The sequence below is a fragment of the Typopeltis vanoorti genome, chromosome 7, assembly GCF_054136105.1.
Source record: "Typopeltis vanoorti isolate ZY-2024b chromosome 7, IOZ_Tvanoo_1.0, whole genome shotgun sequence".
NCBI classification, from domain to species: domain Eukaryota; kingdom Metazoa; phylum Arthropoda; class Arachnida; order Uropygi; family Thelyphonidae; genus Typopeltis; species Typopeltis vanoorti.
In genome coordinates, this window is record NC_143555.1 from 26,559,192 (window position 1) to 26,572,348 (window position 13,157).

Sequence of the window (13,157 nt, forward strand, 5' to 3'; positions counted from 1 at the left end):
GTTTCCTCCCGATACCTGTCATTGACTTTTTAGTGATCCCATAGATATTTGCATTACATAGAGAAACACTTCAGAATTGAAGTGTTTGTCTATGTAATGCAAATATCTATGGGATCACTGATTTGATTTATGAAACACTGAACTGTGTTTCATAAATCAAATCACTCTGTTAATAATTCTGATCTTTTGTGTATCATTTGTCAGGAGTCTTCCTTAGTAAATTTTTGACTTCTTCAAGATACTCAGATAAGAAAATTTAATCAAGAATTTGCTACAAGAATATGCAAGTGAACTGGCAGTGCCTCTGACAAAGTTGTTTAATCTAAGTCTCAGTTCTGACAAGGTTCCAAGGGAATGAAAAGAGGGTAAGATAGCTTCATTACATAAAGGTGGCTCCAAGACAGAAGTAGCAAATTTTAGACCAATTAGTATTTCTGGAGTGGTGGTTACAATATTGAAAAGTTGGTTAAAAGTGAAATTCAGAAATGGGTGGCTAGGTATATGATACTCTATAGGGACAGCATGATTTTGTAAAAGGTGGATCCTGTCTCAGTAATTTATTCCTATTTTATAATAAGATGACAGTGGAATTAGATAAAGGAAATGGCTACACCATAATACTGCTGGACTTTGCAAAGGCCTTAACAGAATACTGCATGGAAAGACTATTACACAATTTGGAGCAAATAGGAATGGATATGGGGCTGGTGGCATGGATAGGGATAGCTGATAGATATCAGATGGGGTGTATGATGGATTGGAATCAAGGCAAATGAAGGTGACTAGTGAAGTATCCCAGGGCACTGAACTAGGACCTCTGCTCTTTAATATGCATGTTAATGATATGGTGGAAGATATGAGGGGAAATATTCAGTTGTTTGCTGATGATGATGATGCAAAACTGGGGAGGGTGATAGTTCATAAAGGCAATGTTGATATCTTAGAGGATACTTTAAATAAATTGATATTGTAGACAAAGAACAATGGTTGTCAATTTATTGTTGTGAAATGTAAGGTAATGCACTTCTTGATGAAAATATTACATGCTTTGTATCATATTGATGGTACTAGTTTACAGAAAATTGATGAGGCTAAGGATCTTGTGGATAGAGATTTGAAACTCAGAGGACACATTGCAAGAGTTGGCAAAATAGCTTAGAGGATTACTTGGATTACTTTGGATGAAGAACACATTAACAAGTATAGATAGAGAGGTTATTATTTGTCTTTATAAGGCTATGATATGATTTGCCACCATGTTAACTACAGTGTACAGATTGGTCACCTACATTTCTTGGGGATTGGGAAGTGGTGGAGATGATGAGATAAGTGACAAAGCTCGTGAGAGGTCTATGGAATGTTCTCTATGAGGATAGATTGAAGGTGTGTGGGTTGTACAGTTTAGTCTGACAGGCAGAGGAGAGAGGATATGATAGAAACTTACAAGTGGCTAAAGGGATTTTATAAGATTGACATAAAAGAAAATTTTCAATACATGAGAAGGGGGAGGAAAACAAGGAGTCACACTTGGAAGCTGTATGAGAGTAGTTAGTAAGTGTGTGCAGACTAGGTTCTTCACTTATGAGAGTGGTAATTGAGTGGAATTGATTGCCAGAGATAGTTGAGTGCCCCAATACTAAATAAATTTAAGTAGATGTGTTCTAGGTATTGTGTTAATGGATGATGTGGATCTCCACACAGTGAGTCTTTGATTCAGCGGTCCACTGAATTTGATCCACTGTATAATAATAAATAATAATAATAACTTCTTAGTTTAAAATCTGGTCCTCCCATAAAAGAAAAGACACTTTTTTTTTTATTTAATGCCTAAAACCAGCAAAGCATATTGGCTTTAAGATCATCAACAGGACTACTGCAGCATAACATAATGTATAGTAGTATAATCTGCACTTATAAAGTGCAGACTTGAACCATGTTAAGTTCATGGTCCACTATTGTATTTGTGAACTGCATTAGAAATGTACTTATTTGCTCAAAAGGATTGATCATCACTCCAAATTTATTATTTGGGGTGTTGATCCCTAGTTTAATTGTTTAGAAATTCCAACTCTTATGGGAAATTAAAGATTTTTGAGGTTGGTTAATTATTTACTTGGGAATACTCTCAGTAGTTTTAAATAATATATTGAATATTCTTCTAGAGCTGCTGGCCTGGTTGTGTGGATGGATAGTGAACCTGTTCTTCATTCAACAGAATGTGAGTTCATATGCCAGCGTGTGGTATGTGTTTGGGAATGTCTTTAAGTGGTGGGTGATTCTCATCAGCTGGTTTGTGAGAATTGTCCTGCTTATTTTCAGGCTAGAAGTTGTTTGGACAAGTTTCGTGTTTGGTTTCAAGAGTAGGGTTTTCCTTACTGACTGCCCGTCAACCATACTTAACATATGAGGGTGGTCTGAAAAGTTCTCGACCTAACAGCGAAAAAACTAATTTATAATTTCAAAATTGAAAATGTATTAGTCTTGAAAATAATTTCAAGACTAATACATTTATTCCAGCGATGCTCCTGCGCCTTTATTCCGTCCCTGTAGTGGTTCTCAGTAAGATCTCCAAAATACCCCTCTACAGCTGCAATCACCTCTTGATTCGAAGAAACAGTCCCCCTTCCCCCCACCCATTAGTTTTGGGAAGAGATAGAAATCTGAGGTAGCCAAATCTGGGTTATACTGTGGATGTTCCAACAATTCATGGTGCAGATCCCTTAATTTTCCCATTGCTAAAACACCTTTGTGAGCAGGTGCATTGTCCTGATGAAAGATGATTTTTTTTTCTTCTGCAAACTGGGTCTTTTCTCACAAATTTTTTTGTCTAATCTGGTTAAAAGATCATCTTAATATTCCCTGTTTATTCTTTTACCCCTTTCAAGATAATTAATACGCAAAATGCTTTTAGCATCCCAAAACACCAAAGCCATGACTTTTCCTGCTGATGGAACCGACTTTGTCTTCTTTGGCACAGAACAACTGGCTTCTGCCCTCTTCAGCAGTCAAAAAAGAAGTCAGTTTGGATGCTGACTTCTGACTTCTTTTTTGACTGCTGTTTGGATTCTGGTGTGTAATGGTGAATCCAAGTCTCATCCATAGTAATAAGTCGACGTACAAAATCAGTTTTATTCTTCTTAAAACGCTCCAAGCACTTTCAGAGATTTTCATGCAAGTGCATTTTTGATCTGCTGTGGGCAAGCATAGCACCCATCTTGCGCAAAGCTTTTTTTATTTGCAATTCTTCATGCATAATATATCCTAGACGTTCTTTTGAAATGTCTATTGTCTCAACAATTTCACACACTTTGACTCACTGGTCATCGAATACCCTATTGTGCACTTCATCAATGATTTCTGGTGGTGTTACACTTTTGGGACGTCCTTCACATGGATTGTCTTCAAGGCTGGTACGGCCACGTTTCAACTCGGCAGCACATTTCTTAATTGTCAAAAACAAAGGAGAAGAGTGCCTATAAACTTTTATGAACTTCGAATGAATTTCTTTTGGCATTAAACCTTTTACAAAGAATTTTATAACCACATGATATGCAATTTTATCCATTTCAAGGGATACAGACGACACTTTTGCTTCAGACAGCTGTATAAAAGAAACTGCTTGATAGAATGACTTGCAATTTCACATGGATGCTTATGTACCAACTTAGAAAAAAAAAAACTTGCTGATGGTGTTGCCATCAATGGTCGAGGCCGAGAACTTTTCGGACCACTCTCATACTGTAGGTTTACAAAATTTCGTTGTGGAATTCACATACGAAAAAAATATTTTTAAACATATTTACATTATTTTCAGCAATACTATTGTAAAATAAGCATTCCTAAATTGGATGCTACCTGACTTTGTATACTTGAAATTAGATTGTGCCTTCTGGCCAAGTGACCTTAGCAACAGTTTTAATTGTTCAGTGACATTACGTTTCCATATTGTCATTTTTTCCTCAGATTTGCATGCCATTTTTATTTTGGTGCTTATTACAAAATCTTAGCCAGTTCTGTATTTTGTAGATCATTGTCAGAATAAGTTATCCTCAAGAAAATGACTTCCTTTCTTGATAGCAGGGATGGAAATACATTGACATGGATTCATTTTACAATGTTTAAATCAAATTCCATATATTAAATAATATATGCCAGCCTGTTTGGTTGGCTGAGTGGTTAGTGTATCTGCTCTCCAGCCAAAAGGCTGCAGGTTTGAATACCGCCTGGATGTTTGTGATTTTCTGTGCAGTTGGTGGTGGTGGTAGGTGGTAGATGCTGTTGGTGTAGTTTCAATTTGTTGTAGTTGGTGGATTGAGTGATGGAGATAGAGAGTTGTAGAGTAGGTACCCTCCCTCAATAAGTCTTTAGACTCTCTGGAGGCATCATGTAATAATAATAGTATGAAATGAACATATTAATATTAAATGTTTATTTTATTGTTAATTATTATTTTATTATAACTGCAATTACTTACAATTAGTCATATGATTTACATATATTAATTTTCTAAAATTAAAATTTTGAAAAAAAAAAATTTTTTAAAACAAAGCCAGTTAAACATGAATTTAATAAGAAATAAATATCTTTATTTATACATTTTAATACTACTTCAGATAAGTAGGTTATTTGATTGGAGAGTGGTAGGAGTATGGAATGCATTACCTGAGATGGGGGTGAACATGCAGACTGTGGATGATTTTAAGGAGTGGTATGATATAGCCTTTATGTTCACTAGTGTTGACCTCCTATGATGTCTTGACTCCCTTGAGGTTAGGAAAATAATTATAATAATGGTTATTGATACTCTTCCATTGCTTTCCCCCCAATAGTTATAATTAGCATTAGAGCTAAAATGTACATAGAAATTTTACTTGACATGCTCTGTAATTCAGATGAGGTTTCCATATCACAATATTCAAGGCTCTTCCATAATAGTAGAATTGTAACTCACCTAGCTAGCAGTCTGTTGCTGTAACACATTCTACGATTGATTCTTTTGAAATGAAACATTGAACAGAAATGCAAGCTGGTTAAATTCATAGATATTGATGTTTGTTGTTTGTGTGACTTCTTTTGAGCTTTGTTCCTGTTGCATTTTATAGAGTTAGAGATATTGACTGATCAGTATAACCTGATGCTTTGTACAGATTAAATTTTATTTTGTTATAGCTGATGTATTATGTTCACCCATTTTAAATTGTGAAAGTCTTTTTTATAAGGCCACACACATTTCTGTTTAGGTGGAATAATTTTAAATTTTCTAATTTTACATTTTGTTTTTCTTACATTTAATTGAAGGTGGCAACCTCTAAAGTTTAAAATAGTGTTTTCATTGTAATACTATTGCAGTGAATTTTTATGATTTTTATAATAAAGGACATAAAAAAGTTTGCTAAGCGAAAATGAGCTAATTTTATTTTGATTACTTTATCCCAAAATTTAGATTGCAGTTTTGTTACGAAGAGCAGCTTTTGTGGATCATCTTTTTCTCTTAAATAATGTGTTACATTGTCCAAAAGGAATTCGAAAGTGGGCCACATTTTTTATCCAAGTTCCTTTGATTGAGTCATCTTCATCAGAAATTGGTTCAGTATTTGGATCACCCTATTTAGATCATGCAGTTGTTGTACTTCGCTTGATACTACAAAAAGTTCCGTGAGTTAATTAATATATATAGTATGCATTATTGTTATAGGATAGAAGAAACACACATGAATTTTTAAATTTAAATTCTATGTTCCCACTTCAAGAGTTACTAGGTTTATGAGTTTTATATATTTATTTTTTCCGCAATTATCTGCAGAAAATAGATGCTAAACATTCATGAATACAAGCAGATTTAAATATCGAAATGTAAGCAGAGGTAATGATAATGTTGAATTTTGAATAAAATTCATTAGGAATTTATTCAATCACAATTTAACAAATTAAACCCTGAAAGGATATGCTTACATCCTAGTATATATTATATATCTTGACAAATATAGGATACAGTGATTAAGAAGAAAAATTGTGTATATTTCAGTGTAAAAGAAATTCTACTAGATTGTTTATTTGATAGTGAAGTTTGGTAAATTTTATAGATTGACACACAAAGAATTGCTGTAAAAATTGCACGTAACAAAGTGAGAACACAAGGTCATAGTACAAGGGCAAGCCATCGGATTAAGAAGTTGCCCCAAGCGGTCTCACATGCATACGTCATGTGGAGACCTAAGTTGTTCGGAGAAGACGCTACGGAAGCGAGACCCACGTGTACAAATAAAAACGTGACGAGTGAACAACTTGGGTTACAGAGAGTACCGGTAGGGGGTATAAAAGAGTTAGGACCTCTCCCACAATGCTTTTTTGGTGGTTTTCTCTTCTCGATCATCTGGACATGTAGTTCGCGGGGAGTTCTGCTGTCACTCCTGGTAGTAGCAGTCAGAGATGCTGCATAGCAGTTAAAAAGGTTGTGGGTCTCAAGCCCTATGATGAATGGATAGATGTTAGTAGGCAACTCATGGGGAAAGCTCAGTGACTTGGTAGTGTGCTACGCAAATGCAGAATCACCTTTCACCAAGAATGTTCTTGACATAGGCTCGATATACTAGCAACGTGTGGACCAACCAACGATCGCAGGAATCCCAGCCATAAAACCAATGGAGAGGAAATAGTTTGGAGGAAAAAAAATCTGAAGGAACAAGTATAAAGGATCATCGAGTACGCTATTGTAACCTTTTTTGTCAAGTAATGTGTGTGAGGAAGAGAAATGAACTGTAATTTGAGAATTAAGGACTGATTAGAATAAGACAGGACTATAGTGCTTTGATAACAGTTAGACAAAAAGAAAAGGAATGTTCTTTACATGTGCTGATTGATAATTATGTCTTGAAGGGTATTGAAGTGTCTTTATTTGAGTAATTCAGTCAAAGTCTGAAGTTTATGTTGGTAATGGCAAATGTTTCTGCATCTCTGCCTGCAAGATCTGGAGGAGGAAAGCCAGCTAGTGTTGTGGACGTTAAAATCTCCTAGAAGGATGATTTCACTGTTGGGAAAGTGGGATTGGAGAAAGTAGACTTTTAGGGAGAGGAAATTAAAGAGCTCAGGGTGGTTGGTTGGTTGTGTTGGGGGATCGATAGAGGCAGCAGATGAATTGAACTAACGGGGAAGGGATATTTCAACCAAAGAAGGTCAAAGTTGGGTGATTCTAGGTTAGGTGCTCTCTGGCAAGGTATGTCTGAGCGGATGTATAAGCAGACACCACACTTGGGGCGAAAGTTGTGCTTAATGCCTAGTGTATGACAACAAATATGATAAATAAACCCCTTTTGCTATTTTAATTTGATTGCCTGTGTCTAAGAATCCGATGCACCACTCATAAATTATTCGAATCTAAGCAGGAGGGAATAAACGATGGTTAAGGTCACGACTGCAAACAAAGGTCAATAGTGGGTACATCTGCAAGTTCACTTCTTTATTGTGAAACTCTTTTCTTAATCTAAGGGTTCTGGGTGGCGCAGCAATAAAAAACAAATTTTCTCAGAACTTTAAGAGAGGCTTTGTCACCTAGGAATTGTCTCATCCCTGAGGCAATTCCTTTGTGTTCTCAATAGTACCACGTGACATCCAAGGAGAGGTATAATATACAACATATAGATATATAATAAGAAAATTAGGACATAACAATAACATTATAGAGCAACTGACTGACACATAGGGAAAATTTACTTAAAATTTGTAGAATTTTCAGCTCGGTTTCTTAGCCATTGTCAGTACAGTTTGAAAGAGATAAACACAATAAAAATAATTCAAATTGCAAGCACATGACAACATATGCAGGACGATAACTCCATCTGCAACTATTTGAATTCAGAGAAATAAATATATATTTCTCTGAATTCTTGTGCCAATGAATTTTATGCCTAGTGCATAAACCATGGCTAACTAAACCAGTCTTGTCAGATTCTTGAAGTAAAACATGTTCTGGGTGTTCTTGTAGATGAATATGAGTTTAACTACCCATCTGCCAATTATAGCAAAGGCTACATGAACAAGGAATCCTGTAAACTTCAGGATATGAGAGAGGAGGATGTGAGAGACAGTGGACCTCCCAGTACTTCTCTTGAAGTGAGAGAGAGAGCCTGTGTAGCTAAGTGGATGTGGAGTGTGCATCCACTTAGTTTGGCACTAAGTGGATGCATCCACTTCCAGAGCCAAAGTGGTCTTGAAATTTTCTCTAATAGTCCTTCACTATATGGAAATGAAATTCTAGAAACGTTTTTGGCAAGGGGGATTAGGATAGTAGCCATAATTATTATGTTATTATTTATTTTTGTACTGTCACCATTAGAGATAAAAGTAGTTTTGATAAATGACAGTTTGTTATTTAAATTACTAGTAGTAGTGGTGGGCAGTAGATGATGTTGATGTAGTTCGTTGTAGTTGGGGTATTGAGTTGTCGAGTAGGTGCCCTCCCTCAATAAGTCTTTGGACTTCCTGGAGATATCAAGTAATAATAATTAAAGAGAATGAGCAGAACATGTACAGCAGAACTAAAGTTTTAATCACACCATATTTCTGACAGATGATGAAGATGAGAAGCATCATTAATATATTTACCAGTATGACTAAATATATGTGTATTGGTTTCCTGTGTAATGAATACTGTTGACTGCTGTTAGGTTGATGTAGAATAAGAACATCCAGAAAGGGAACACAATTATTTTCTTCAATATGAAGTTTAATTATTGTGTTTGCTGAATTAATTTTCAGCAAATTAGAAATTTGTGAAGTTCACATAAGGAAGAGTCTTTATTTTAATAGAGAACCCATCCATGAGAGGAGAGGTTAGTTAACTTTTGGTACACATTCATTGTGAAGAATTTACAGAGACAAAAACATACGTGTTGGAGTAATTACTTTTAGCTTATATTTATAAAAATAACACTTGAACTCTGTATTGAGGTCATCAGGCAAACATACATATGCACAGGACACGAGTTACATGACAGTACACAAAAGTATGATAAATCTAAATGCTTTGTTAATCATTTACCCTAGCCTGATCTCTGGTGAGAAAAAAAAAATTTTTTTTAAAAATACATCATCATCATCATCCAATTCCTGATATATGTGTACAGGATAATTATGATAGCACTACATGAGAAAGTTACACCATTACTATCTTCCAATCAACAATTTTCCTCCAAATTAACCTGTTATCTGTCAAGACTTCAATATTATCAGAACTGCATTTTTTACTGTATCAATCCATCTAGATCTTGGTTTTCCACTGGGTCTTTTTTTCTTCCAACCCAGCAAAGAACTCTTGTTTGGCTAATCTTTCCTCTCCCATTCAGTTAAGTCACAATACCACCTGAGATTAGCTCTACTAACACATTTCCCAATGCTGACAATGGCAAGTTTGTCCCTGATATCATAATTTTTAATGTGTTACTGCCATTGATGCCATCTGTTCACTCCACTAATCTTTCTCAGAACTCCCATATCAGAGGTCTCTAGTCTTTGATCAAGCAATTTTATTTCTAACCCAGCTATCGGATCCATAAGTTAAAATTGGTTGGAACACCTATTTTGCATACATCTAATTTAGTGTTTTGACTAATTTTTCTCTTATTCCATAAATAGTTGAAATGTTTTACATGTTCTACAGGTTTACTATTCAGGATATAGTTGATGTTTTCAATTTTTCTGTCTGTTTTCATTGTCTTTTTATTGATGATATTCATAATAAATTTATTACAACAGTTATTCAGCTTAGTCGGGGAAACTTTCAGACTTGTACTGGATTTATTCAGAAGTTAACATCTGCATAAAGTAAAGAGCTAAGATTAACATTGCCGATCTCGATATCAGATTTAATACCACTTCCCTTCATAATGTGATCCATATCGATAATGAATAGCAGTTGATATAATGTGCATCCTTGTTACACCTGATTTTACCTCAAACCATCTTCGTGTACCTCCTTTGATTCTAACTGATGACTTACAGCTTAAATAAACACTGTGTATTTCCTTGATATAATGCACCACTTACATCATATAATTGTAGAATTTTGAAGAGCTTTCCTCTTTGCACCTTATCATATACCTTTTCCAGATCAACAAAACTTAAATACAAATCCTTGTTATATTCGCAAGATTTTCAACTATTTGTCTTAAAGTGAAAATCTGATCCTGACAGCACAATCCAATTTGTTCTTTACCAAGTTTCCCTTTCATAATTTCTCACCATTTCTCAAGTATACTTGCATAAATCCTAGGAGGAACACTCATTACGGAAATATCTCTGTAATTCTCACATTCAGTTGTATTTCTATTTTTATTGATGGTACTATGAGAGCTCTGCTCCAATCATCTGGAATTCAAAACCTCTGACCAGGCCTTCTGAATTATGCAATGCAGCCACTGTAAAACTTTATACCTGTATATTTGAGGATTTCTGCCAATTTTCATCTACTCCACCTGCCTTTTCACATGTTCCTGACTGCATTCCTGTTGGGAGTTTTCTACCTTCATGCTGACATTGTTATTTCATTTAGCAGTGTTTCAGTGTAATTACTCCATACATCTAGAATATCTTTATCTTCAGTTTTCATGCCACCGTTATCATGTCTGATTCTATTTACAATACTTTTTCCTCCATTTCTAAGCTTTTTCAATAGCCTCCAGAATGTTTTGCCATCTTCCTGATATTTATTTTATATGTTGTTACTAATTCTTCCCATTACTTTTGTTTAGCTAGTTTTATACAGGCCTTGGCTTTCTTATATTTTTCTCTTTATTCTCTAACAGCACAAGCTGACTTACTTGCCAGAAACTTTTGATATGCTTTCTTCTTTACCTTCACTGTCTCTTTAACTTCTAAGTTCACCATGGAGTTCTGATTTTTCTACAGTTAACCTTACAATTAACCTCACTACATGCTTCTGTGGTGGCATCAATGTTTTCTTCAAGATTTGTCTTTGAATCTTAAAGGTTTGCTTCCCGTTTTTAAATTCCTTCATTTTTTCTTCAACAATGTTTGTGTTTTGAGTCTCCAGTTCTCCCCTGAAAGTTTCTCAGCTTTGATTCATTTAAAACATTTCTTACATGCTCTTCTTTTTGATATGAAATTCAATTTTATCCTGCTGAATACTAAATAGTGATCACTTCCTATATCAAATCCTCTGTATGCTCTTATCCTAAACTAGTGGGAAAACATCACTATCAACTATGACATGGTCAATGAGATCTTTTTTATTTCTTGCATCTTCTCTCCATGAAAATTTGTGCACATTTTTATGTTGGAACATTGTGATAGTAATAATAACTAATCCATGTCCTGAACAGACATCCAGCAGTCATTTACCATTGTTATTAGCTTTGCACTTTTCTTCAAATTTTACTAAAACATTTCTGTTTGTATGATAATCGTTTCCTAAATTCAAAAATGTTACACAAATTTAAATTCAATAAAACATTTTTTATAGATATAATGAGTATAATAATATAAAAAAAAAATAAAAAAATTTTTATAGTGTTGGATGTACATTAAAAATATCTCTACAATCTTCTTATATTAAGGTTTTCTTGTGTTTGGGATCTGCCATTATGTTCAAGATGCTGTCTAGGTTGCAGATGGGTCCTCCACACTCTTGGAATTATTAATCCATCATTCTTGTTGAGATTCAGGTGATGTTTAAGCATCTCACAAACTTCTCTGAAATTTCTTTGAAACCAGGTTTTGATGTTGTATAGAGACTTTGTGCTTTTTTAGTTGATTCTGTGACATGTTTGAAATGCATGGTCTGATGTGTCTAATACGATAGTTTCTTAAAAGAAAGAATTGAAAAGTTGTGGAATGTATTTTTTGAGAGCACATTTGTTGGGGGACAGACTGTTCCAGAGGAGGGCAGCAGCGGAAGGGATGAATGAAGATGAGGAGAAATATGTTCTCTGGGTTTGGAAGTTGATAGGATGTTGGTTGACTATTGTATGTGTTTGGATGGATTTGCAAGAGGAATTGTTGCCAATTCTGTGGAGCCATAAAAGTCTTTATATTCATATAGAAAAAAATGTTTTTATACTGAGCCATCTGTTTGGTACAGATATGTTGATGATGTTTTTGCTGTATGGAACTCTTTCCTTGTCTGATCTGCTTCATGCTCAAAATCTTTCTTGGAATGGCAAAATCTGAAGATGCCGAGGAAGAAGAGATTTTTAACATCTGAAATCTCTGTTCATTCCTTCACTCTCCAAGGACTTGAAACTTTTCAACATATAGAAAAAGCAATTGAGATCTTCACTTACAAGATTCAAGTTTCAAGTGCATATGGCAATTACTTCATATTTAAATAGTTCTTATGTTCTTATTTTAAAGTTTTACTTTATTGATTTCACTCTTATGAAATCAATAAAGTAAAGTTCACAGTGTAAAATAATATATTGGCTGTGCTTTTGTAAAATAATGCTGTTTGTGGTGCTGTAAGAATTATATATATATTAATATTTATATATAATTTATTTTTGTTAATTTTTGTCGTTGTCTTTGCGTTTGTACTAACCTAAAGTTTTACTGCGCCTTATATTCCATCAACACTCTCACAGATAAGATATTAATCTGCTTAAAAGTTAATTCTACCAAGTCTAATTTCTGTTCCCTCCTGCCATTAAACAGACCTAAAGTTGTCAGCTTATTTAATATATACAGTTTACCAACTCTCGCACAAATCAATCAGGAAAAATTTATTTTTTTTTATTGACTGTGCCATTCTGATTGAATTAAGATAGTTTGAGAGTTAAGGTGAGGAAACAGGAAATTTTAACCATTCACAATTTTTACCTTAATGCAAGTCGTGGCTAACCAAAATTTAATATGCATGCTAATGTTTTTGAAAATAGTGCATTGGCTAGAGAACAGGCAATGTAGTTACAAAACATTTTATTCTAAGCGAAAAGAGCAGTATAATACATATACAAATAAGAGAATTAATCTCTCTAAGTTCCTTCACTTACTAGGAAAGCAATATTAACATCCAAACTTTCAATACATTAATTGCTTAGTTACCTCAATTTTCAATACCAACTAACTTGACTTTAACAAATAGTAGTTACCTATATCATAACTAAGCACATATTCTGTTAAACTAACAAGTTAACATTTAAACTATC

The 13,157-nt window shown here is 34.4% G+C and overlaps 1 protein-coding gene across 3 annotated transcripts in view; it reads left to right on the plus strand.

The window, feature by feature from the left end:
* Positions 1-13,157, plus strand: part of Epg5 (ectopic P-granules autophagy protein 5) — a 923,436-nt gene that overhangs the window by 206,393 nt on the left and 703,886 nt on the right. For all 3 annotated transcript variants that reach the window (XM_090395201.1, XM_090395199.1, XM_090395200.1), the window contains exon 7: positions 5,444-5,655. In XM_090395201.1, coding sequence (XP_090251327.1) covers positions 5,444-5,655 — 212 coding nt within the window. The remainder of the gene's footprint in view (positions 1-5,443; positions 5,656-13,157) is intronic.